The sequence below is a fragment of the Narcine bancroftii genome, chromosome 3, assembly GCF_036971445.1.
Source record: "Narcine bancroftii isolate sNarBan1 chromosome 3, sNarBan1.hap1, whole genome shotgun sequence".
NCBI lineage: Eukaryota > Metazoa > Chordata > Chondrichthyes > Torpediniformes > Narcinidae > Narcine > Narcine bancroftii.
In genome coordinates this window covers 271,683,215-271,710,796 of record NC_091471.1, presented here as the reverse complement: position 1 = coordinate 271,710,796, position 27,582 = coordinate 271,683,215, and the positions used below count along the sequence as shown (strand labels likewise).

At 44.3% G+C, this 27,582-nt stretch overlaps 1 protein-coding gene across 1 annotated transcript in view; it reads left to right on the top strand.

Moving 5' to 3' along the window:
- LOC138758772 (transducin-like enhancer protein 1) overlaps window positions 1–27,582 on the top strand; it is a 157,349-nt gene that overhangs the window by 109,111 nt on the left and 20,656 nt on the right. Inside the window, exons 9-15 of the mRNA XM_069928145.1 lie at window positions 2,563–2,667; window positions 13,410–13,463; window positions 14,604–14,759; window positions 16,003–16,135; window positions 18,755–18,930; window positions 21,347–21,414; window positions 22,755–23,004. Coding sequence (XP_069784246.1) covers window positions 2,563–2,667; window positions 13,410–13,463; window positions 14,604–14,759; window positions 16,003–16,135; window positions 18,755–18,930; window positions 21,347–21,414; window positions 22,755–23,004 — 942 coding nt within the window. The remainder of the gene's footprint in view (window positions 1–2,562; window positions 2,668–13,409; window positions 13,464–14,603; window positions 14,760–16,002; window positions 16,136–18,754; window positions 18,931–21,346; window positions 21,415–22,754; window positions 23,005–27,582) is intronic.

Sequence of the window (27,582 nt, the reverse complement as noted above, 5' to 3'; positions counted from 1 at the left end):
ATGATGGTGCATGCTGTTGCAAGAAAACAAGAACCCGCTGAGATTTTAAAATTAATGTTAAGAATAACAAGGTTGACCACCACTAGCTCACTGCCACACTTGCAAAGGAAAGACAGCCATGTACATGATTCTAGAAAGCACTGTCAATGTCAGAGACATTGCTGGAGAAACTCAGCTGATCAAACAGTGTCCTTTAGATAGCAAAGATTTTTAAAAATACTGGGTTTTTGGCTGAAGTTAAAACTGCTCTATAAAGGACACTGACTGACTGAGTTTCTCCAGCATTCTATTCTTACTTCAATCACGAGGCCTACAGACTTTTGTGTTTTACTTCAGTGGTATGTGGGAAGCTGGGGTAAAGGTGCTTGGGGTGTTATTGACATGTCGATCTGCTAATTATGCCACATCTATTTCCCTTTTAAGAAACATTGAGTTACAAATGTGCAAAGTACTTGAGGACAGTAAAACAGCAGCAAGTTGCACTGCATTTCCTGGAGCTCTAATGTGTACGTTTAACAACACACAAGTCCATGTCAGGGGCATGGGAGACTTGGGGTCAGGAGAGGCATTTAATGTTACCTGTTATCAGTAGTGTTGTAGGGGAACAAGGTTGCATCTAAGTGTGGCGATCATGCTTGACTGTCATTCACAAGAGTGTACTTATTCCTATGTCAGTGGGCAAGCAACCTTGTGGTGAGAAAATGTACTCAAAGCAGCTACTGCCAATTTATCTGGTCACACATGATGCTTTCGGCACTTTGGTATTATTGCCCATTAACAAACACAGCTGTAGCCCCATATCTCTAAAGACTATTTGGAGAAGCAAAGGATAGTTAACCAAACCCCTTAATGTTTTGTTCATACCCAAGCTCAGCTAGAAACCGTGTTTACAGATGGAATATTGTTGATTCTCCCATGTTTCTTTTTTAATTGCTTTTGTGGGGATCTGGAAAGTTTTTTTTGGCCTCCTTTTTTCTATGTGAATTCATCCTTGACATTTAATCGACCAAATGTTCTCATGGGTTTGAAACATATTGAATACCAACTCTGAATTCAAAACTTGAGCATTTTGCCTTATAAAGTAGTCAAACCCAAACCTGGAATCGCAGTGTAAGTGGGGGATTTAGTTCCCAAAGGTTCTTTTTCTGATTTGGTTTATATTGGGTTAGTGTTTTTAGCTAAGGAGATATTAATAGCTGACTGTCTCCACCCCTGCTGTAATGTTCTACCCTTTTGCTATCAATTAATTATGTTCAAAGTACAAAAACTGAATGCTTATCTAATCTGAACCACTTCCTCTGTAATCCCTTGCACCTGAGGCGTTGCAACCATGTGGTATGAGGTGGCATCTAACTCGTTCTGAGCCTGATAAGGGAGCACAGGCATGACATGGCCTTGGAAAAGCAAACTTGGTCAGAAAGATTCTTGCACCTGAAATATAGTACAACACCTGTTATCTGGAATTCAAGCAACTGGCAAAAAAAATTGCAGAAAATAAATAGGTAAGAAATATGGAAGTTTAAAATTGGAACGCAAGGCCATTAATTCGCCAATCATGCAACACGCAATCTCAAGCAACTGGAAAATTCACTTATTCAGCACTTATCCCAATAGATGCCCGATTCTGGGGGTTTTACAGATGCTGCCTGACCTGCATTTTCTGTCTTTTTTTGTACATGACCTTGATTCTAAACTCATCAGTTTTATTTGGGCGGTAATGAGTTTGGCACATGCAACACTCGATCTTTGGTGCTCCTGCTTGGAGGCAATGCCGGGTTCTCTGTTCGCTTTCCCCCGGTAGGTAAACGGTAACATTCCTTCATTGTCACTCATAATTCCACTTTCTTGGCCGCTCCAACTATCCTTGCCAAAGACTGGTTGGTCAATTCTGCTAATGAGTTTCAAGTCAACTCTTTGTTGACAGATGCGTGTTCTAGAATAATGATGAGAAGAAAGATTAGCCTCTTGTGATGCCTTCTGCAGCTACACTGTGTTTTGAGCTGGCCTTCACTGAATTTTCAAATGGATGTTGAAGGGCCAAAATCTGTCTCCTGTTGTATTAAAGCAATGATTTGATCTGGAAAGGTGGCCACTGTCGTGAAGGCATAAACCAGTGTAGATAGAGTTTTTCAACTATGACCTGGAAGCTGCTGGGCAGCAGATTAAATAATAACTTCCCAAGGGTAACTTAATAAACGTGAGAAAGTTGTTCGGGGGAATGAGTAGAAGACGAACATTAATTAAACATTCTTAACACAATGGATTTTGAGTTTTTAATAGCTAAATACTGAGATGGAAAAGATAGGGAAACTTTCAGCATTTTCTGGCCCCCACTGCCTTAAAGCCTCAGCTGAGTGACTTCTGCCCAGGTCCTGCATGGTTTGGTTGCTAGCTGTGGTAAAGGATTTGGTCCTGAAATCTGTGGTCTGCCTGAATCATGCTGTCTTTTGTTATTTTCTTTCCCTCTCTCCCCTCCCCCCCCCCTCCCCCCCCCCCCCCCCCATCTGTTCATCTTACCTATTCTTCCCCAAATGGTAAACTGGGTCATCTTGCCTTTTTCAGAGTTCTGTGCACTCATCCAATGGAGACAAGCCAAGAAACTCCTCCGAATATCCCATCCACCTCAAGAAAAAGAGGACTGAAGACCGAGATTTGGTGAATGACTATGTAGGTCTGCCGTTTGAATATTTTCCCCTTTCTCCAAACCCTGCTGCTTTTCCATTTTGATCACTGCAAATTTAATATTGATGCGCCATTCAAATGGACTTTGATTTAGATCTGTGCTTTTTGTTGTGTTCGAGTGGACATATTCTGAAGGTCACTATTTCTGTATCATGTGGCACAAGAGCTTTCGTTTCTCCATTACTATTGCAATCATTTATCAACACTTGTTCAGCAATTCAAGTGCTGGCAGTGACAGGCAGATTTAGCGGAAGCTAAACAAGGGCCTCACAATCTGCAGGGGCCTCAAAAATATATTAATTTATGTTGAAACTATGTTTAAAAAAAATTACATTTAAGCATTGTTTCCAGGCTGTACTATATGATCATCTCTGATAGAGATCAAGGCAACCAAATGATAAATATGTAATCCGTAAAGGCATTCATTTGAAAATAATGTGTACTGTAATTTTTTTTAACAAGGGGCCTCCAAGCTTTATAGAGCTTAGGGCCTTACCAAGTCTAAATCTGGCACTGAGTGTCTCCACTCGATTGACCTCAAGGAGAGACCATTCAAATTTTTGTGTATGTCCCTCTCTCTCCCTCCCATTTGCACACTATTAACCTCTGAACTCGACCAGCAAAGACAAATGGGAAACCTATTTTTCTCCTTCCACTCTCCAATCCCTTTCCCACAATGCAAATGTTTGCTGGTGTTATAATAGGGGGAAGGGGTAGCATATTTAGCACCATGCCATTACAGCGCCAGCGACCAGGGTTTGAATCCAGACTGTAAGGAGTTTGTCCGTTTTCATTGTGTCTGTGTGGATTTCCTCCAGGTGCTCTGGTTTCCTCCCACTGTTCAAAAATGTACCTGGGTATAATTTGGCGGCTCAGGCTTGTGGGTTAAAAGTGTCTTTAATCTGCTGTAGGTTTACATTTAAAATTTAAAGAGCAGGCAGAGTTTTCTTCATCGAGTTGCCAACCACCAAGAAATTTGCTACATTCCATTCCATCTCTGTGAGACCATCATTGCGATCAAGCAGATTTGCCAGTGTATAATAAAAATGTTGGTGGAATGTTTATTTGTCATGTTTAACAAGGCAAAAAGTAATCAGTATATTTTGATAAGTGAATCGTTCGACAAAATTGCTGCACATTTGTTTGATAACGCTGATGATAGAATCGTGACTGGAGTCTGATAACTGAAATCAGGACACCTCATGAGCTTGTTTTTTTTAAAAAAATTCCCTCTCTCACCTGTTATTCTTTGACTGAGTCAGTATATAATCCAGTTACTCTGCCACTCCTTTGGGGTTTTTCTTTTGCAAGGCTGCTTTTTACCCCCCACCCCCAAAAATCCAGAAGTGTATTCACTCCAATTTCCTGTGCTAAAATTAGGAAGCAAAATTCCTCCTCTGCTTCCCCCTGTGCATTGATATCCCCAAGCAGCTAAACAGCAGAATCTTTGCCAATGTTCCTGTTCTTTTGTTTTGCCTCAGTGAATTGTTTTTGTCATAAAGGAAGTTTAATCCTAACTCATGGGTTAAATTGTGAGCCTTGATCTTGTGGTCTGGTGATCACACTGCTTATCTCCATATGTGTGACACAGTTGGAATGAAAATTGTAGATTAAAGACTGGGTCGGATATGAGGCAATGACTCCAAATTTAAAAAGCAAGCCAATCCTTCCACTGAGTCTCTGAAATGAATAGCAATCTCCTGATTGGCAAAAGTGCTGGAAAACTCAGCAAGTCACACAGCATCTATGGGAAGCAGAGAGTAACCAATGTTTCAGGCCTGAGCTCTTCATCCAGGTAGGAACAAACACCTGAAGGGCTCAGGCCAAAAAACGTTGGTTACCCTTTGCTTCCTGGAGATGTTGTGTGACCTGCTGAGTTTCTCCAGCAGTTTTGTGTATTACACAACAATCTCATCGTCTGCAGACTTTCCTCGTTAACCAACCTCCTATTTGAGATTTGTTAATGTGAGAAATGGTGTTTAGAATTGCAGGGACAAATTGGTGTGTAGTTGCATCCACTGGAATGTCTGAGCTGGTATCAGGTGTCAGTTGTATCCCCTTGATATACATTCATTGGAGCGACTTCATCCCTAACGTCGAAGTACTCGAGATGGCAGAGGCCGACAGCATCGAATCCACGCTGCTGAAGATCCAACTGCGCTGGGTAGGTCATGTCTCCAGAATGGAGGACCATCGCCTTCCCAAGATCGCGTTCTATGGCGAGCTCTCCACTAGCCACCATGACAGAGGTGCACCAAAAAGAGGTACAAGGACTGCCTAAAGAAATCTCTTGGTGCCTGCCACATTGACCCCCGCCAGTGGGCTGATCTCGCCTCCAACCATGCATCTTGTCGCCTCACAATTCGGCGGGCAGCAACCTCCTTTGAAGAAGACCGCAGAGCCCACCTCACTGACAAAAGACAAAGGAAAAAAAACCCAACACCCAACCCCAACCCACCAATTTTCCCTTGCAACCGCTGCAACCGTGTCTGCCTGTCCCGCATCGGACTTGTCAGCCACCAACGAGCCTGCAGCTGACGAGGACATTACCCCTCCATAAATCTTCGTCCGCGAAGCCAAGCCAAAGAGATATACTGGGCACCATCACTCAATGCAATGGCAGTGCCTACAGCGGGAAACCAACACCCTCACCTAGGTTTAATGCAAATGGCCAAAGGCAAATTCCCATTCCCAGAAGAGATGCCTGATTAAATCCTTATTGCTAGGTGTATTATCCTCAAGAACTCCACATTAGTTCTAGTGTATTTGCCCTACGACAAGCTTCAGTGGGATTTACTACTACCCATATGCTGGTATCCAGCACCTTTGGGGATTGGTAGATGCCAGATAAACATATATTCCATTTGCTTGAGACTTGTTCTTACAATACCTAACTAATATGACTGCATTAAAAGAATCAGAATCAGAATTTAGTATCATAAGGCAAGTCACAAAATTGTGTTTTGTGGCATCATCACATAAACCATCTTACAACAATAAATAAAAAAGAACAGTGCTGAGGCAGTGTCTTTGGTTCTTTGATTATTCAGGAATCTGATGGCAGTGGGGAAGAAGCTGTTCTTGTGTCACCAGGTGCTCGTCTTAAGGCTCTTGTATCTCTTTCCCGATGGTAGCAGTGTGAAGTGGGCGTGGCCTGCTGGTGGGGGTCTTTGAGGATAGAGGCTGCTTTTTTTAAGACACCCCCTCATGTCGATGTCCTCGATGGAGTGAAGTCTGGTGCCTGTGCTGATGCAGGCCGAGTTAACAACCCTCTGGAGTTTTTTCTTCACCTGAGAGTTGGCGCCTCCATACCAGACAGTGATGCAACCAGCCAGAATGTTCTTCACGGTCCACCTGTAGAAGTTTTCAAGAGTCCTCAGTGACATACCGAGTCTTCTCAATCATCTCACAAAGTATAGCCACTGGTGAGCCTTCTTCATGATTGCATCAACATGGCGGCTCCGGGACTGATCCTCGGAGATGTTGACACCCAGAAATTTGAAGTTCTTGACCCTCTTCACTACTGAGTCTGCCTCATTACACCCAATTAACGCACCTCCTGGTATGCTTGAAACAATGGGAGGAAACTGGAGCCCCAGGGAAAACCCATGCAGACACAGGGAGAACGTACAAGCTCCTTGCAGACAGTGCGGGATTCAAACCATGGTCGATCGCTGGCACTGCAGTGCTAACTGCTACATTAATAGTACCACTCCTATCAAAGCAGGGATAAGGAGACCCTGTAAGAGAGTGATTCCAACGGCAAGTGGCATCAACTAACTCTTCATCCTGGGCAACGCCATCACTGCTTCACAACTTTATTCAAACAGCTTCTATGATCAAAGCCCGACCAAGGCCCTCCCTCCTCTGGCTGAATATTAGCTCCCATCTCCACCAAAGGTATATATGTTACTTCAGATACAATTTAAACTTTCATATTTTTTGCCTATTATTTTATTTGTATTTATTTTAATTTTAAAAATTCATTTTCCTCAATTTTTTTGTTGGCCATTTGCTTGAGGTTGCTGGTTGCTTTAATTCTGGATACAGGGGCTTTACTGTATTCCAGATTGCAACACTACATGAAAAAGATTTCCACCTCCAATAAAGGTCAGTCCAGGCCCTTCAGCCCACAATGCTGTGCTGACCTATATAAACCTACTCAAGATTGTTCAAGATTCCTTTATTATCATGTAATTAACACAGTGCAGTATTACTTGCCAGACCAACAGATGTCCATGGCCTCATGGACCACCAAGACCACCCGAAAAATGCAGGAACAACGCTTGATTTTCCATCTGGGCAACTCTCCAACTGCATGGCATTAATTAACATTGACCTCCGGTTTCTGCTAGCCCACTCCATTCTCCCTCCTTTCCCTTTGTCTTTTTTCCTCCACCCCCTTCCCTCTCCATTCACAGAGCCATCCCTCTCCCCCAGTTTGCTGTTGTGCCCTCCCTTCCTTATCAACCTCTTACCTCCCGCCTTTGGGTACATCCTCCCCCCACTACCATTTTGTTCGTGCACTGCCAACATTTTTTCATACCTTGATAAAGGGCCCAATCCCGAAATGTTGGTTATGTATCTTTAGTTTTGCTATCTAAAGTACGCTGATTGACCAGCTGAGTTTCCCCAGCAAGCTTTGCATTTTTACTTCAACCACAGTTTCTGCAGACTTTTATGTTTTACTAAATACTCAATATTTGCTTGAGTGAAGCACCACATGCTATTAAGCATCTCTTTAATCACCTCCTGACCTTCTCTGCCCTGAAAGAACATTCCTGGTTTCTCCATTGTCTCGACATACTGAAGTCCTTTGTTCCTGATAAGCCTCCTCTGCACCCTTGCCAAGTTCTTTCCAAACTTCCAAAAGCAAGATGCATGGATCCATGCCCAAGCTGAGAATGGGCCAAAGGTTTAAGGAACAAGGTCTTCCTTGTTCTTGCCTGCAACGTCTCTGGCTATTGAGTCAAATACCAACGTGCTTTCTTCAACACTGGATCTGGCACCTCGTACTTTTGCCCATTGGGTCCCTGCTGTTGCATTCCTCTTGGGAAGGAATTGGAGCAGCCATCTCAAAGAAGGACTTGAGAAAGTCGGAATGGCACACTTTTTTCCTTTTAAATAAATGCAGATCTTGGCGCACAAAACGAGGAATTAAAAATTACTGACTGGTGATGATTCATTACTGCTCCTTTATTGCGTTTTGCAGGCCGCTGGCAAGGCTTTTAGATTTCTTCACCAGGAGTGTTTAAGACCAGACTTGTATGGCTTGAGTGTATCTGCCCAGATTTTTGCATTTCATCGAGCTATCCACAAGGATTGCTTTTTCTCAATAAAATCAGCAAAGATCCTCTGAGGCAGCTGATATCTGTGCATGACATGTCTATCTGGAATCTTCCTTTCATCTTCAATCAACCTGTTAAAGAAGTTGGTTACTCTAATAGAATTAGTAGGATCGACATGGGTTACTAACTTTGTTTGAACATTCTTATATAATCAGAGAGGCCATTTGGCCATCTTGCAGCTACTGGTACAGTGATAACCTTTTCTGCCGAACTTTGCTTTAACACTTCTTCCACTGGTCCCAAAATCATGGAGGATTCATTATTCAACCCTCCCATCCAGATATTAGTTCTCATTATTGGCCAATAGTGATGCAATGCTAGTTAGAGCTGCTACCCCACAATGCCAGTGATCCAGGTTCGATCCTGACCTGGAGTGCGGTCGGTGAGGAACTTTCACGGTCTCCCTTTGACTGCGAGGTCTCCTCCAGGTGCTCCACGTTTCCTTCCATGTCCCAAAGACATGGTAGAAGGTTAACGGGATAGTTGCCCCTAGTATAAGTGTGTGGCAGGTGAAATATGAGGGAGTTGACGGTTTTGCAATGAAGAAAAGTTTACAGGGAAAGAAGTGGGACTGCTTTAATAACCAGCACCACCAATGGGCTGAATGGCGTTTAATGTAACTCGGAAGTAAGATATGGGCAGTCAGTGGATGTAACATGTGACTCAGCACCAGCTCTGACTGACAGTCATATCAAATGACCTTGCCAATCTCCCTAGCTCCAATAAGTTTATAACTAAATGTGAGAAGCCTTTAAAGCAAGTTAAAGCAACACAGGAGAATCTTGTGGGATTGCTTGCAGTAGTGTTCTGAAGATTAATCTTTCCTTCCTGAAAACTACCCAGGGTTGAGACAGTGGAAGGGAAACTAACCCCTGGAGTATTGATGAATGCTGAGTCAGGGGTTCCTGAGAGCTGTAAAGCTGCTATGATCTTAGAGTTAGGTTTCTCTAAACCATCTTTAAATAGGACTGATGTGAGTCTGGTCTAGCAGGAACAGAGTGTTTCCTGATTAATGTTACTTCAGCTGTCTGCTTGAAAGATGATCTCATCACAGATCTATTTTTGCAGGCAGGTTGGAAAAGGGCTCCTGAGAAACCAGCAGCTGAGATCAGAGTAGAAAGTTTAATGTGTAATGCATTTATACACAGCAGAATATAAACTCTCGTGCCCAGCTGGCCTTAAATAAATAGTTGTGCGCTGCCATCTTGTGCATAAACTCCATTGGTAGGTCAAAGAATAGCCTGCACACGGGACATGACTTTTTTCTTCTTTCACGCTGATATTTTATTAAATTGTTTTGTAATCTATTCTCATTCAAATGCAAAATATAGACACCTGATTTAATACTGAGGGCAGGAGGAGGGAGCAAGGAGAGGGATTTCTGGTTTTCCTGACAAGGGGCTCAGGCCTGAAACGTTGGTCATTTTTTACTTCCTATGGATGCTGCACGAGTTTCTCCAGCACTTTTGGTTGTTGCCAAATCTGCAGATTTCCTTGTTTAATAAAACAGCGGATGGCACGGTTAGCATAGCAATTAGGTCAATGCTATTACAGCGCCAGCCTCCCAGGTTCAAATCTGATGCTGCCTGTAGGGAGTTTGTATGTTCTCCATTGTCTTTGTGCCTCTGAGTGCCTGTCTTTAAGTTCCTGTACCTTTTTCCCGATGGGAGCAGAGTGAAAAGGGCACGGCCTGGGTGGTGGGGGTCTTTTAGGATAGCGGTTGCTTTTTTAAGATTCCGCCTCATGTAGATGTCCTCGATGGAGTGAAGTCTGGTGCCTGTGATGTCGCAGGCCGAGTTAACAACCCTCTGGAGTTTATTCTAGTCCTGAGAGTTGGTACCTCCATACCAGGCAGAGATGCAACCAGTCAGAATGCTCTCCACAGTACATCTGTAGAGGTTTACGAAAGTCTTCGGTGACATACCGAACCTCCTCAATCACCTCACAAAGTATAGCTGCCGGTGAACCTTCTTCATGATTGTATTGACATAGAGGCTTCAGGACTGATCCTCAGAGATGTTGATGCCCATGAATTTGAAATTTTGACCCTCTCCACTAGTGAGCCTTCGATGATGTTCCCCTGACTTCCTCCTGAAGTCCACAATCATCTCTTTAATTTTGCTAATGTTGAGTACAAGGAAGGTTGTTGTCACTACACCACTCAACGAGCTGATCTATCTCCCTCCTGTACACTTCCCCATTGCCATTTGTGATTCTACCAACAACTGTGATGTCATCAGCAAACTTGTAGATGGCATTGGAATTGTGCCCGGCCACACAGTCGTGGGTGTATAAGCAGTGGGCTAAGCACCATCTTTGGGGTGTGGCTGTATTGAGGAGGAGACGTTGTTTCCAATTCGTAATGACTGTAGTCTTTGATGAGAAAGTCAAGGATCCAGTTGCAGAGGGGGGTACAGAGGCCCAGAGTTTGTAGCTTCTTGTCCAGCATTGAAGGAATAATGGTGTTGAAGGCTGAGCTGTAGTCGATGAAGAGCAGCCTTATGAATAATTTGCTGTTTTTGAGGTGATCCAGAGATGAGTAGAGAGCCAGCGATATTGCTTCTTCTGTGGAGCGATTGCAGTGGATCAGATCTGTGCTGAGGTACATGTTGCTTCTGGACATCACCAGCCTCTCAAAGCATTTAATCACAGTAAAAATTAGTGATTGATGCCTTTTGAAGCAGGTGGGAACTTCTGCCTGCATCAATGAGAGTTGGAAGTTGTCTGTGAACACACTGGCTAGTTGGTTGGTGCCAAATTTCAATACCCTGCCAGGTACACCGACAGGGCCTGACAGCTTGCGAAGGTTCACCCTCTTGCATGATGTTCTGTCTTCTCAGAGACAGATATTACAGGGTCCTCAGCCTTTTCAAGGGTTTTAGTAGGGACTTTTTGGCTCTTCTTCTCAAATCAGACATAGAAGGTGTTCAGCTCATTGGGTAATTAAGCATCACAGGTATCTATAGCGTTCACTCTCACTTTGTAGGCTGTAATGCCCTGCACTCCCTGGCATAACTGGTGTGTATCTGTCTCTGTCTTGAGCTTCCTCCAGAAATGCTACTTTGCTTCAGTGATCTTCTTGTAAAGATCCTGATCCCTGGCCTTAAACACCCTTGTTCTCACCCTCAGCAGGTTTCAATTTACCTGATTCATCCAGGGCTTCTGGTTGGGGAGCACACTCCTCCGTGCAGGTCTGGTGGAACTCAGTGACATTCGTTGCATATTCATTCAAGTCTGTGGATGAGTCCTTGAATATGGTCCAGTCCACTGATTCAAAGCAGTCTTGCAGACCTCCTCCACCTCCTTTGACCATTCTTTTGCAGTCTGCACCACTGACGTTGTGATCTTCAGTCTCTGCTTGTATGCCGGAAGTAGAAGTACAGCCAGGAGATCAGACTTGCTGAAGTGCAGTCGTGGTGTGGCTCGGTATATGTTCTTCAAGGTAGTGCAGCAGTGGTCGAGTGACTGGTCTCGCATGTGACATGTTGGTGGTGGTTTGCCAGTTTTCTTCAGGTTGGCCTGATTGAAGTTTCCCACGATGATCGGGAAGGCATCAGGATGTGTTGTCTCATGGCTGTTAACCACAGCCTCAGTCCCTGCTTGACAGCCTTGGGTGGAATGTAGACTGCGACCAGGATGATGGTGGTGAACTCCCTCGGTAGGTGGAATGGGCGGTACTTGATAACCAGTTGTTCCAGGTCAGGGGAGCAGGACTGGGACGTGACCGTTCACATCTGCACACCACGATGAATTAATGACATTTAGCCCCTCTGCCCAGTCCTCTCTCCTTAACTTTGAGGCCATGGTTAATCAACAAGCTATCAATCTCTATATTAAATGCACCCAATGATCTGGCCTCCTTAACCGCTTGTGGCAACAAATTCCACAGATTTACCCAGTTGAAGAAATTTCTATTCTATTTCTATTCTAAGTGGATGGCCTTCATTTCTGAAGTTGTGCTGTCTTGTCCTAGACTCTCCCAACATGAGAAACAACCTGTCTGTACATTACGATTAAAGAGCATCAATTTTGATGTTGGCTGATGGCCAATGGACTCCCTACCACTTTCAGAAATTGTGCAAACTGTTGACTATATTCAGGAGAGAGGATCATACGGCTTGTCGTTGGTGGCAATATTTTCCTTGCTCTCTTTAAATTATTGATTCAAATTTCCAAGTTTTCACTTAATTTTGTATCATTGTACCAGCTTGGCTAGCATGTAGCTGAGCTGCCAATAGCTGGGCTATCTTGGAACATGGAACAATCCAACACAGGAAAAGGTCCTTGTGCTTCTGTCAGTTTTATTTATCTACCAGTATCCGACACGGTTACTATGAACAGCACCACAGACCCAACCCAATGAATCAAGTGCATTTTCCAGCTTGTATACACTAATCCTAGAGATCCTGGAAATTGGGCTTCTTTACCAACAATAGACTTGCATGTGACCTACAATATAGATTAAAAATTCATTTTTTTCAAGATTTTATTGTCATGTAATAAAACAAACAAATGTTTATTACATGAAATTTCCTTTCATCTACCTTAAGGCAGAGAAAGATTTGCTATCAGCAGAAATTGCCCAGAGCACCTTAATATTAGAGAAAGAGAAGCAAAAGAGAGTCCCCCCCCCACCCCCACCCAGAGTCACTGAGCGTCTATGGATATCAGCAACTTCTGACACAATCAGGAAGCCTCTAGCGCCCTCTTGTATCTTGGTTCCCCTTCAGCCAGTCTCCAACAGTTCGCAGCATGGTGTGAATCACTTGACCGTAGTCCCCAGCAACCTGCTGCCTGTGTAGGTTCCTGACCTCAAGACACCAACTTGAGCGTTCTTCAGCCTCAGTCCCTCTCGCTGTCTTCTGCCATGGTCACTTTCTGGTGCCCGAGGCAGTCCTCTGCTTCCCCTCGTGGCCATCACCATATGTAGGTGCTGCCATCTTGGGCTCAGCTCCCAAAGTTGCAAGATTTTGCAATAACCTTTAGCAGGCCATTAGCCTGTACAGAGCCGATAGCAGTTTAACTGCGCGGACGAGTGCTGGGTCTCTGCTCTTCATGGGTCCAGTGGCTGTGCTTCTGATACAGCAGCTCTGGCAGCAATGCCAGACGTTTAGAGCTGGAGAGAGACACAAAAAATAGGACAAAGCTCCTTAGATTGGATGCAGAGGTAGGAAGCCTGGATCTAGCTTTGCTGGACCTATGATTGATGTCCCCACTCCCTTTAATGGTGACCATTGTTCTGTTTTTACTTCACGACCAAAGACACTGATGTTACATGGTGTTGGACAATGTGCTGACAGTTATTCAATCATATTATGACTAATAGGAAGATCAGCCACACTTAAGGATGTTTAATACTTTTTTTTGGCTTTTAAACAGGACAGTGATGAAGACAGGAGTGATGATAATCTTGTAGTTGATGTTTCCAACGAGGTCAGTAACATTTTGTAAAACAAAGATTTTGTCATTTTAGAGTTGCTCAAGGCTTTGTCATAACTGTTGTTGGCCATGGGAACCTTGCCTGAGGGGAAGGCTGTTTCATACACTAAAACCTTCTCTGCTGTTCAGTGAGATGGTCACAGATCTATCACCTATCTCCATATGCTGCCTTCCCACCATATCCAAGAAGACCTGGTACTTGCAGATAGGTTTCAATTTTCTGCCACCTTCTACGTTTGAAATTGCTACATAGCTTTGTGGCTGCATCTTGATTTGAGGCCCTGTTCCATAGACCTGCACTTAGTAGAAATAGATTCCCTCTATGCACCCAATTACTCTAAAATTTTCAAAGCTTCAGTCAGACCAGCATCTCACATCCTAAATTCCAGGCAACAGTGACCAAGTCTCCTTTCCGTCTGTCTACACAATATTGCAGGGTGTTACATTTTGAAGTGATACTAACAATGTTTATAAAATGTAAGCAATTGGAACTCTGACTACAAAAGACTCGATGCCAGTCTTCACCCAATCTCAGCCAGTAATTAATGTAGATTAATGAAAAATTTATAACATGAACTAAAAGTTTTTTGACACTTTTCATAAAACTGGATCCACTCAATGGGAAGTTTGATGATTAAAGTCTAACCTTTATAATCGTTGGAAGGCTAGATCCTTACCCCTGATGCAGTGCTACCAATATGGTCACTGTCCCACTAAATGTCCAGCCAAGTCTACATTGGCAAGCAATGAGAAGCTGGAGGGACTTAACGTGTCAGATGGAATCCATGGAATGAAATGGTTGGTCAACATAATGGATTAGAAGCCCTTTATCAAGACTGCATCTTGCTGATGATGTATGTGGATTTGGGGCCAGAAATCGGCCCGTTGACAAGGCTTGCTTCTCTGCCCTGGTTAATTAGCAATAATTGGGTGTTGCACTCCAAAGCCAATGAGCTTTAGAAGCAGAGGAGAAAGCACCAGTATAGCACATAAACCAAACTTCTCTCTACCCTACGGCCACACTATTTCCACCGGCCTAGGTAAGATCCATCACCTGGCTGGAGATTTGAGAGCTTGTTGGTCAGATTTTTGTGCCATTGTTTTGTGGAGTAATGACTCTGTTTCATGTTGCAGGAGCCTTCGTCTCCTCACAGCAGTCCTCCCCAAGCAGCACATGAAAATGGATTGGACAAACTTCACGTGAGGCGGAAGGCACAGCTGAATAGTCCCACATCCCTCGTTACGACAAGCAGCACTCCACCACCACTGAAAAGTAAAGAGCCGGCTGTAGTAAGTATTTCTGATTTTTCCCCTTTTGAGAACATAGAGCATAAAAGCCCAATACAGACCCTTCAGCCCACTATTTCATAGTGCCCCAAAAAAACGCTCCCTACCTCATAATCCTCTATTTTACTGCCATCCATGTGCCTGTCTCAGAATCTCAAGTGCCCCTATACTTCCAGCCTCCACACCACTCACGGGAATGCATTCCAGGCACCCACAACTCTCTGTGTTTATATGTATATATATATTCTTCTTTGGCTTGGCTTCGCGGACGAAGATTTATGGAGGGGGTAAAAGTCCACGTCAGCTGCAGGCTCGTTTGTGGCTGACAAGTCCGACAAGTCAGACACGGTTGCAGTGGCTGCAGGGGAAAATTGGTTGGTTGGGGTTGGGTGTTGGGTTTTTCCTCCTTTGCCTTTTGTCAGTGAGGTGGGCTCTGCGGTCTTCTTCAAAGGAGGTTGCTGCCCGCCAAACTGTGAGGCCGCCAAGATGCACGGTTTGAGGCGATATCAGCCCACTGGCGGTGGTCAATGTGGCAGGCACCAAGAGATTTCTTTAGGCAGTCCTTGTACCTTTTCTTTGGTGCACCTCTGTCACGGTGGCCAGTGGAGAGCTCGCCATATAACACGATCTTGTTATAAAAAACCTTACCCCTGATGTTTCTCCTAAATTTTCCTCCCTTCACTTACAGAAGTCCTCCAGTGTTTGCTACTCCCATCCTGGGAAAAATGTGCTGGCTGTCTTCCTCTTCTATACCTCTCATAATCTTGTTCACCTCTATAAAGTCAGCTTTCTTTCTTCTTCATTCTAAAAAGTCCCAGCTCTGCTAACCTTGCCTTATAAGACATATTTTGCAATCCAGGCAACATCCTGGTAAATCCTCTCTTCATCCTCTCCACAGCTTCCACGTCCTTCCTGTAATGAGGGGACCAGAACTGAACACAGTATTCCAAGTGGAGCCGCATCATGAGCTGCAACATCACCTCATGACTCCTGAACTCAAGCCCCAAACTAATAAAGCTCAGCATCCCATAGGCCTTTCTAATTATCCTGTCAAACTCGACAGATGTATGGATTTGGACCTGAAGATCCCTCTGTTCTTCCACTGTTTTTTCCATGCACCCATCTGAACATCAACAGGCCCACCCAAATTCCTGCCTCTGGTGCCTGCCAAACTCAGTCCATCATTTCTGGATCTAGAAACCATATTTAAAAACCCTCTAACAGCTCTTTGTGTTTTTGATATCAGAATGAGAAGTCCAGCACACCTGGTCTCAAGTCCAACGTGCCACCATCTCGGAGTGACTCAGTGACCGCCAGTACTAGTGGCACCTCGCAGATGTGCTCAGCAGCGTCTGGCAAAGCAGGGGCTGATTCTTTAGGTAATCCTGATCTGTGTGGTTATGTTTTTATTTAATTTGTGCCTTCTATTCTCTGATTCCATTGCACTTTTAGTGAAGTTGAGTAATCTAATTGAGCTCTCAGTTGGGTTTTGAGGTCTTGCATCTGCTGTAAAAGCGACCAGGTGATTGGGTATTCGATCTTCTGACCCTTCCCCTTCGTAGTCAACTCCTGATTGATTCATGACTATTTGGGGTGCCCCAGTTGTGCCGCCACTGGAGCTTTACCTCACAGTGCCAGACTTCGGGTGCTGTATGTGGAGTTTGCACGCTCTCCCTCTGACTGTGGTTTTTCTTCCAGGTGCTCCTGTTTCCTACCAAAGTACACTGGCTAATATAACCTACTAGCAGTATATTGTCCCAGTGCACACTCTGGTGAAGAAGTTCATAATGGCTGAGTGCTTGGCCTCTGAAGCGTATGAGAGGATGGGCCTTGCGCTCAACATTGCAAGGTCCTCTACCAACCTCCCCTCTGTACATCCTCACCTCTTGGAGAACATAAATATCATCTTCAACAGGCCAACACATCCTTTGGCCTATTGAGGATAAGGGTATTTGAAGATTGTTATCTCAGAGCTAGCACAAACATCATTGATCCTCTGTCTGTTTCTGAAACATGGACTACATGCAGGCACCTTAAAGCACGGGAAGAATTTCACCAAGGCCGACTCCAAATTCACTGGAGGGATAAGAAAACCAACATCTCCCGCAGTGAGGCCCCAATGGTACTAAATCAGGCAAGGTCATTTGTGTGTCTGACCCCAGACATGGAAAAGCAACTTTTGTTTTTCACTGTGAAAGGAAGGGATTACTAGGAGGAGAGAGGAAAAGATTCAAAGCCTCTTGAAGGAATACAATGTTCCCACCAACTCCTGGGAATCACTGGCCTGAGGACTGCTCAGTGCTTTCGGAATGGGGTTGAGAACCTTGAAGGCGTGCATGGATTCCTCCATTATAGTTTGTTTCCCCCCCCCCCCCCCCCCTTTTGTACAGGTTACTGTTATAGAGGAAGGGTTGGCCACAGGATTCAGCATTCTTTCAATCTTCCAATTTAAAAAAAAAACTGAGAGATAAAGCACAATCCCACTCTGTCCAAATTCCCCAAAGTGACAGATTAACCTATCAACCTTCTTTGGAAGTGGGAAGAAACTAGAGCACTGGAGGAAACCCATGCAGACCTGGGGAAAACGTACAGCGCAGAATTCGAATCTGGGTCACTAACTGTGCTGCCATTATTTGATGATGCTGTAAAACAGTACAAAAGTAATTTTATTTGCTGTAAAACCACAAAGCTGGAGAAATTCCACAGGTCTTACAGTTTACACAGCAAAGATAAAGATACAGAAGTAACGTTTTGGGCTTGAGCCCTTCATCAAGGTATCAAATAATATAAATTAATATTATAAAAACACAATAAATAAATATTATGATATGTTATAAATAATATTTCCAAAATACAGAAGAACCCGTTATAACGCGATGGCTTGGGTCCGAATAAACCTCATTGCGATAAAAGTGGGGTCATGCTAAGTCAGCGTTTCACTGTATAAGCAGATCAGGGTCTGTGCCAAGAAGGGGCATTTATAGGCATTGACCCCCAAATGAGGTTCTATTGTAATCTCCCACCTGACCTGGTGTATATCTCGGCTGTTATCTTTTTTATTCTAGACACAGTGCCATTCTCCCCCTTTATCTCTGGCTGGGGACATGCTTTGACGGTGCTTATAAGGTACCTATCTCAGTGCATGTCTGCCCCCGATGCCGTCACATGTATTGTCACTTTGCGGGCGTTGCACTTGATCTAAATTGCTGGTCTCTTGGCCTTGAGCTGCTCCCTCCGGCTCTGAGGTCCCGTGCCACACTCGTGTTCAGGTGGTCATTCTCGGGAGTTATCCCCTGACAGCATCTGGATACTTCCATGGATTCCCCCCAGAGGTGCCTCCCTTCTCCATCTGATCTGGTAAACTTGGAACAAAACCTGGATCTTCGCCGCAGCCCACACCTGGTCACCGATTTCTCACTGACCTTGGTGACTTCTCCAAGCCGTTTGGTCGACGGTGGCAGCTCTGGTTCTGTCCTGATGCTGCCGGCTGCTTCGTAGAGCCCAGTGGTCAATGTGTTTCGATTGACCAACCCTGCAGGGGTTCTGGAGACTGCCGGCCTTTGCACTGGGATGCAAGGACAAATGCCTCCTGTTTGTATACTCCTGCGGCAGGAGGAATCTGGTGATGTTACCCATCCTCTCCTGCTGCCTTGGCTCTGTGACAGCCTCGGAACTGGGCAGAGAGGCGCAGAGCTTGTCTGGCGCAGAGGTATTGCACCTCACATCACTGCTTGCCCACTCTTTGTAGTTAATAAATGGACATCCCTGCTCCTGCTGGATCAGTTCAATGACTCATTGCGTTTTATCCAAATTCGCGTTAAATCAGGTTCCACTGTATAAATATAAACATTTTTATAATATAAACAAAATGTATAAATAATATGAAATAATGTACATTGAATTAATGTAATAAATACATAAATAATCTGCAGAAAATTACGACAAAAAGTACGGGAAGAGGTAACCGCACAGAGCTAAAAGTATGCTTTCTCCTCAAGCTTTAGGATTAAAGACGCCGCTGTCTGTGCAGGGTTCTTTCCCTGTCCCATTTGGGATGGTCCACACTGCAGTGAATGGTGGGATCGCTGGTGCCAGTGCCTATGGAGGCTTACACTTCCCGTCCCCTCAACTCAATGGTGGTGCCACAGCCTCAACGTTTGGACGTCCGACGGTGGTAAGCTCTGCATTGTGGATATGATGAAACAAAACTAAGTTCGCAATGTTGAAATGTGTGGTGATCCTTTAGAAAGAAGGACGGGGTGGGGGGGGCGGCGTTGAGGTGGGGTACAATTAGTATCTGAGCATTGTATGGTGAATAAATGTTTCATTTTTAACTACATTTCTTCGATCAAGGACAAGGAATGGTTAGACTTTCTCAACATCTGTCAGTGCAAATCATTGCAGCCGGATGTGGCCTGATGCAATGGGACAATATCTCAGTCTGTTCTGACAATGGGGTTTTCATCCCAGCCTTGAACGCCAAATCTGAATTGCTGTGGAGCTACGCATCTGGGCTAGACGGACCTATTTGCAGTTCATTGTGATCCTTTTAACACGTTAAAGGTTTTGAAAAGAGCTGTGCCCCTTAAATCCGACAACCTGCTGGTACCAATTTGAGAGGAGGCTGCCTTTAAACCTCACATTGCCTCTGTCGTTCAGAGTGTGCATCTTGGTTCATCATGAAAGTACTTACATAGCTTCTATTGCAGTGATTTTTTTTCTTTTATCCAAAGCTATTCTATGGTGTTGTCAACTCATTTCAAGTACAATGTTATCCTCTGGTTCATGGGACAAAAGAATGGCCCAGCAAAGTGCACAAATAACTTTGATTTATCTGTTGATTTTTTTAACTCCTTGATGAGAATGGGATCTAAACTGGATGCAGAAAAGTGACTTTCTCTTCTGTGAAGGTGTTTGAAATGTTTAACCACTGAGTTGTCAGACTTATTGGGAATTCTATTGCAATACTTCAGAGAACTATAAGCTCAGTTCTATTGCAGTGGCATGGGGGAGGGTGGAACACGATAGTCTGCAGAATCTGTGATTGTAGTAAATACTGGAGGAAGTCAGCAGGTCTCTCCTAGGAAGTAAAGAGAAATAACTGGCTTTTCAGGCCTGAGCCCTTCTTCAAGGTCTGAGTAAAGAGCAGGCAGGCACCTGAATAAAAAGGCTGGGGGAGAAGGGAAAAATGGGCAGGGGGAGAAGGGAAAAATGGGCAGGGGGAGGGGTACAGGCCAACAGACAAAAGGATATGGGTGGGACACAGGAGAGAGGGGTGAGAATTGACTGGTGGAGGGGGGATTGTTTGGGGCTCTATGGAAGCAGAGCTGGGGGAAAGGAGACAGAAGGAAAAGGAAAGAGAGAGAGGCATAGGGTAAGATGAGGGGAGGTGAGTTAATGGAAACCGGGGAAGTGTCAGGGAGTGCACATTAAATCTTGATGTGACCCATAACCTTTTGACCATGACCGCTTCCCCTGTGCCTTGGGCTGCCTTTGACAGGAAAAGCAAGGGTCTCATTTCTCAAATTCAGACTTGACGTGCTCCATTTGCTGAGTGTTTAATGGTTGAGGGTTACAGCCGAGCTCAATCCCTCAGGAAACATGAGGCAGCTTTCAGTCACGCTCATCTCAGTAATAAGCTCTACCTCTTTGTTCCTTTTTTCTCTGGGTTTAAATAAGTAACTGTTCTGCAAGACACTGTTCAAAATCTGGAAAAGATCTTTGAAGTGAAACTTACCAGCAAGACAACAAAAACGTTCATTTATATAGCACCTTTTTTTTGTGCCGAGATATCTTCACAGGTATTGTTAACAGAAATTGTGAGATAAGGAGATATTAGAGAGGGTGAACAAAAGCCCAATCTTATGAATGCAAACAATAAAAAAAATTAAGTGTAAATTTAAACATTCAGCCCACGAGCCCATTCCACCCAATTGACCTACAGGCACCATACGATTTGAAGGGTGGATGAAAACAAAGCACCAGGAGGAAGTCTACACAAACATTGGGAATGAACAAATTAGTGCTGGAACAACGTTGAGCTAATGAATTTCAGAACAAAGTCAAGATAACCCAGGCACAAGAGGCAATGAAATCTGGTGATCATTGCAAGAGGTCTGAGGATTGAGAATATAGAGATGTAGAGGGCAAGGTTGTGGAGAGGTTGGAACATGTGGGTGAGACTGAAATGTGACAAATGAGTGTCTAGAGTAGCTGAGTAAGATGGTGAATGTAAATCCAAAGAAATTTGGAGATTAAGTATAGAATTGGTTACCTTGCATGACTGTGGGGAATGGGGAAATAGAATTGAATATGTTACTCTATAAAGGATGAGCAAAACATTGATGACTTGAATGCCATCTTTTGTGATGTACTGGCTCTGATTCCAGGTTTACTGAGGGTGAAAGGTTAAGCCAAGTGTAAATTAATGTGGGCAAGTCCAGTGGGCAGAATGAGGAGGGAAAGACTGACATTAAACAATGATTTTCCTGTTATATTTTCTTCAGTATTGTCCAAAGATTTTCCTTGGAAGAACATTCCTAGAGGCACTGGTCATCTCCTGTCTTATCCCCTTTTTTTGTTTTGTCTAGTCTGGTTTTGAACATCACACACACAAGCGAGGGCCAGGACTTCCTGGGAGCCTGTCAGCAGGAAAACCGTAAGTACTGAAAGAAGAAATGTCGAATATCTCTTGGATGTACTGTCTGGTGCTTGATGCACAGTGTGGCAATATGCAAAAACCATAACCGAGTGTTGCGCTTAATTTTACTTGGCAATATGGGAACAAGCATACGTTTCTGTAAGTTTAGCCTACCAGCATGTTGAATCCTTTCCCTCTGGTCTCTAACCTTTTCATGACTTTACACCAACAAACATGTTTATTCTACTGGAGGAAAATTTTACTTTTGCTTGGAAGTCAGAATGACAGACATTTGGAAGAGCAGCCACTCCCCATCTTGGCCAAAAGTTCTTTCTTTCTAGTTACTTGCCCACCTTCCTTTTGAAGGCCACATTTGATTCTACCCTCCTCTACTTCCCTTGGCTGTGCATTCCAGACCCACATCGGTTCCCGAGGGAAAGATTTTAAAAAATTTCCTTTGTCATTTTTTAAAGAAAAATTGCTTTTTATATCTTCTGGTACTTTACAGATGGTAAATGAGTGTCTAGAGTTGTGGAGGAAGGGGAGGAGAGAGAGAAGAGAGAGAGAGGGGGGCGGAAATGCCGCAGCTTATGCCCAAAACCTTGAGGGAATGACCAACAATGGCACAAAGTAGGGAGGGGTTGGAATTATAGATGAGAATTTTAAATGGGAGGAATTGGAAAGAGCAGAGAATTAGAATTGGGTTAGATACAGACAAAAGAGTAATACATAAGACAATGAAAAGAATTGTTGAGTTGAAGGTGATGGCAGAAGCAGGTAGTCTTTGTGACTGAATTTGTGTGTGACTGGCGGGGTTGGTTGGAGTTGAATAGAAGGCTGACGTTGCACAGAATGCAGCTCAATCTGAACCCATTGTGGAGAAAGAAATGAAAATAGTGACAAGGCTATAGAGTTTCTGATGGGAGACAAAGCTTGTTAAAGAATGTGGGTGATCATAGGTTATAAGGCCATCTAACCTTGGTGTTGTAAAATCAAGCTCAATTACCACAGAAAACCGACCATCCAGCCCCTCTAGTCTGTGCCAACCATCATCTCTCTAGTTCCACTGACCTGCTCCCATTCCGTAACCCTCCAGGCCTCTCCCATCCAGGTACCTATCCAATTAATTCTTAAAACCCACAATTGAGCCTGTATTCACTGCATCGTATGGCAGCCCATTCCGCACTCCTACCACTCTCTAATGTTCCCCCTAAATCTTTCCTCCTTAGCTTAAAACTATGACCTCTCATTAAATCTCTCCTCATTCTCCTTTGCTCTAAGAAATAATCTGTTTATTCTTTCCCTGTAACTCACCTCCCCCCCCCACCCCCCCCACTCCCAACCATTTATTTTGACAGTGCCTATTCCTTCCACGTTGGAGCTGACCGACAGATGCAGCCCGTGGCTTTCCCGACCGATGCTCTCACAGGGACGGGCATACCTAGGCACGCTCGACAGATCAACAACCTTCCACACGGCGAGGTGGTGTGTGCTGTGGCCATCAGTAACTTCACCAAGCACGTGTACACGGGAGGAAAGGGCTGCGTGAAAGTATGGGATATCAGTCAACCAGGAAACAGAAGCCCGGTGTCCCAGCTGGATTGTCTGGTAAAGCAGTGTGCTTGTTTATTTTTCTCTTTCAAACCTTGCTGAGGGTCATGCAGTGCCTTGGAAAGAGGGCACATTGCAGAAATAAAGCACTGCCCTTGTACATATAAACATCACTCAGGCAAGGCAGGTTTACTTAGGTTATTTGCACAGGGTATCCCAGCAGAGTCCTGGTGGTTTGTTTACAGCGGACAGTAGCTCAGTGGTAGCTTGTGGATTCTGCTCAGACTTGCTCATTTAAACATACATTTGAAGCTCTGAAGAAGTTGCCTTCAGTTTGAAGCAGGTAAATCTGCGAATGAGGGAGTGAACCTGATATAATTTAAAATTTTTCAACTCTGGGTGGCAAGATTAGCGCGGTGCTGATACTGTGCCAGCGACTGGGGTTTGAATCTGGCGCTGTTTGTAAGGAGTTTGTACATTCTCGCCATGTCTGCGTGGGTTTCCTCTGGGTTTTCTCCTGCCATTCAAATCATACTGGGTAGTAGGTTTACTGCGTGTAATTGGGCGGCACGGACTCATGGGCTGAAAGGGCCTGAACCGAGATTTAGGCCTGGATTTAAATATTTAAAAAATCCACTTTAAGTGGTGGCCTGCTGCATTTCTGGTCTGTCTGGGTATGGGAGAGTACACTAGCACAGGCCCATTGAGTCCATACTGACATTAAACACCCATTGACCCTAATTCCATTTTGTATGCTTGGCTCAGACTCTAACACTCGCCTCCTGCACACAAGGACAATTTAGTGATCAATGAACAAATTAGGCTGATATGGGACAAGACCAAAGTGCTCGGAGGTAACCCACGCAGTTTGGGGGGGGGGGGGGGGGGGGGGAGAGAGAATGAGAAAATTCCACGAGGTCATGGTTGTCTCCCACTCTTCGAAGTTGAGGAGCTGCAGCTCCATTTGCTGGCTCCCCTATGCTACCCTGAAGTTTGCTTGGTTAGTGCAACACTGTTACAGCGCCAGCAATCAGGTCCGAGATTCCTATCCCGCGCTGTCTGTAAGGGGTTTGTACATTTTCTGGGCACTCTGGTTTCTTTCCACTGTGCAAACAAAAAACATACTGGGGTTGTAGGTCAATTGGGTGGCCCGGGCTTGTGGGCCGAAAGGGCCTGTTAACCAAGCTGTATGTTTAAGTTTTAAAAATTAATTGGTTAGCCTTGGGCCAGTGCAGTTCAAAGGAGCCTCAGCATTCTAAATCAGGTGTCATCAGAGGAGATGTGGTGGGATTGGAAAGTATCCATGCACTGTCCTTGGGATCTTCATTGCTGATTTGCACTCATTGTCCTGTGTCACTCAAGTGATCACAAAACAGGAAGCTCAGCTGAGCCCCTCTTTCTATGTCTGCTTTAAAGGGGGCAGTTGAGAGAACTGGCCTTAGCTGATGAACCTTTCAACTCTTTGGACTACGGAACTGTTGTTTGGCATTAACTGCCTTGAATGGATAACGAGTCATAATGGCAAGCCACAGGGTGGCTTGTGCGTCTACTCCATTGTGAATTAGAGTCCAACAGCAAAGGAAGACACAGCAAGTACCACGGGCAATCTCTGTTGAAGAATGAGTTGGTTCTTTGAGAATTCACCAGCAAGTAGCGAAATGCGGAGACCAAGAAAAGCTTGAGTTTCATCGTCAATGTTGAGATCTTTCCATCCTTGGGTCAGGGAGATATTGCTGTTCCTAATGGCTGTCCATGTGTACTAATGGGTAGTGGGTTTGGTGCCCGCTGGCAGTTTATGAGCCCTGATGTCAAGAGTCATTGGCTTTGAGGAGGGACTGGGAAGTAAAAGGCTTGGGTTTGGGGAAGGAAGCAGGAGGGGCTATTTAAATCCAAACTTTAGATTCAGTAGCAACGGTCTGAAAGTTCAAGATTTTTTGGCATTTAGTAACTGCTGCAAGAGTTAAAATGGATACAAGTGAGTGCGTTGCTTCTAACTACGTACTTGGATTTGACATATTGTCATGTTTAATTGCATTGTTATAGAGTGCCTGATTCTTCTTCTACTCTACCTTCACCCGCCTCCAAATGCTATCAGGAGCTATTACTGCACCTGATAAATGCCATTGGCTTTTGGCAGCCAGCCCAATCTGTTAATCACTTGAGAATCGGAAAAGGAAATCTGGGCTCCACAGTAAAATTTATTTAGGTATGTGCTGTTTTGGCAAACGATCCAGCCCTCCCAAATGTTTTGCTTTGAGCTGGGCTAACTGGAGTTCAATGTGAATCTGTTGCCATTGACCCGTGCACTGAATACAACGCAGCATCTGTTCTGGAAGGAAGGAGGAGTGGTGTATAAACTGATCGAAGAGCTGATTCTAATTAATACCTTGGTCTAATTTGAGGTTTTCCTGCTACAACAGGGCTTACTAGTTGCACGGTGAGCTGGCTGGTGGCATTATTCCAGGAACTGTTTGCCAGCTTTGACCTGGTGCAAGATTCCGAAATGTGGCCAACAGATCTGATTTGCACTCCCAATTGAAATGCAGCAACTGTGGAACAGAGACATTGTTTCAGCCTTCATAAAGTTATAGAGGTGACTTTTCATGTTTGGATATCTGTCATATTCAAAGGAAGGGAAAGAAAGCAAAGTAGGTATCCATCTAAATCCATGGAAAACAAAGGCGGAATTTTCAAATTGAAGGGTTGCTAATTGGTAGTTTCAAGTTCATTGTCACTGTTGATGTGTGCTAGATAAAGAGAGTGCCTCAGGTGACCTGGTAGGGAGAGGGGAGAAGAGTGACCTGGAGGAGAGAGGGTAGAAGAGTGACCTGGAGGGGAGGGTAGGAGGGTGACGGGGAGAGGGGTGACCTGGAAGGGAGAGGGTAGAAGGGTGACCTTGAGAGGAGAGAGTAGAAGAGTAAATCCAGCAACAAGATTTACAGGCAGCACATTCCCTGTTTTTATAAAGTGTGATAATGGCCAGGTCATTGTTTCAACAGTCCCTTTCACACTGGAACCTTATCAAAGGGCCTGTGTGAACATTTGTGAATTGGCACTCAGGAGTCAAATCACCTAGGTAGAATGTATCATCCCTGGGGATATCTGAAGCCAGTGTGCCAATTAGCCCAGTGTGAAAGGAACATGGACTATCCTGGGACAAAGTAGCGACACGTTGATGTCGATTTTGCATGAGTGCAGGAAGATGAAGGAAACAAAATAAAATATAAACTTTTTATTCAATTTACTAAATCCTGATCAATGTATCATGATCTTGTATTTAAACAAAATTTATCATGCCTAATTATAACATTAGTAAGCATTATGTACAGCACAGTGTGAGCGCTTCAGCCCCTGTTGATCAACAAATTCCGGGAAGGCAGGTCTGCCATCACTCACTCTCTTGTACACTCTCTCTCTCTCTCTCTCTCTCTCTCTCTCTCTCTCTCTCTCTCTCTCTCTCTCTCTCTCTCTCTGTGTGTGCAACTTCGCACAGTCTTTATAAATTGTGTGCCTGTATTTTATTGCCGCTACCACTTTCCCATTTATACATTTATAAAGGTTTATATAGGTCGTCACAACGAGGGCTGAAGGGGGGGTCATACGGTGCTGTACATAATACTTAATTATGTTATAATTAGGCATGATTAATCACTCAGACATCATTGGTGATGGATAGGCGCTGCTCTCCCTGGGAATTCCTGGTGGTGAGTGTGAAAGGATGCGGAGAACTGATCAACAGTGGTCCAGTGTGAGTGACAAAAAATGGCTTCTTTAACTGGTTCATTGAATGGCCAATTTACTGGTTAGCCAGTGTGATAAAGGATAATGGTGTGGGCCAAGTGCCTGGAAGAACAATATTTTAGCGGTGCAGTTAACACAAAGCTCTTTCAGCACTCTTTCAGTTCAAATCTGCCAGTTGTCGCTAAGGAGTTTATACATTCGCTCTGTGACCACGTGGGTTTCCTTTGGGTGCTATGGTTTCCTCCCATGTCCCAAAGACATATGGCACGAGTAGGTTAATTCATTACATGGATGTGATTGGGTTGGTGTGGGCATGTGGGCCGGAAGGGCCTGTTGCTGTGCTGTATCGCTAAAAATAATTTTTTAAATTGGCATGGAATCTTCTGTGCTCACCTATGGAGGCAAGTAGGGCTATGGTTTAACGTATCGTCAGAGGTACAGTATCTCTGCCAGGCCTGTGCTTCTCAGCATGGATCTGATTCTCGTGGTGAGTGATACTTGAACCCACATTGGCCTGATTTGGCGCAAGTATATTGTTACAGTAAACCCCCGGTATCTGGCACCTTTGAGGATTGGTAGATGCTAGATAAATGAATTTTCTGGTTGCATGCTTGGTGAACTAACCGCTAGGGGGTGCCAATTTAAAGACTTCCATATTTTTTTAACTTATTTATTTTCTGCGATTTTTTTTTTGACAGTTGGTTGAATTCTGGATAATGGGGATTTTATGGTACTAGGAAAGAGAATGGGCCTGATTTAGTATCACACCCTTGCATCCGTCATCTTCTTTTGCAAATTATTCCAACTTGTATGTTAGGTTGAGGCATTTCTGAGCAATTTTACATTCATGAGCTCTTTGTGGAAGAATGTATTGCTTTGTCCTTAGGCTAAATA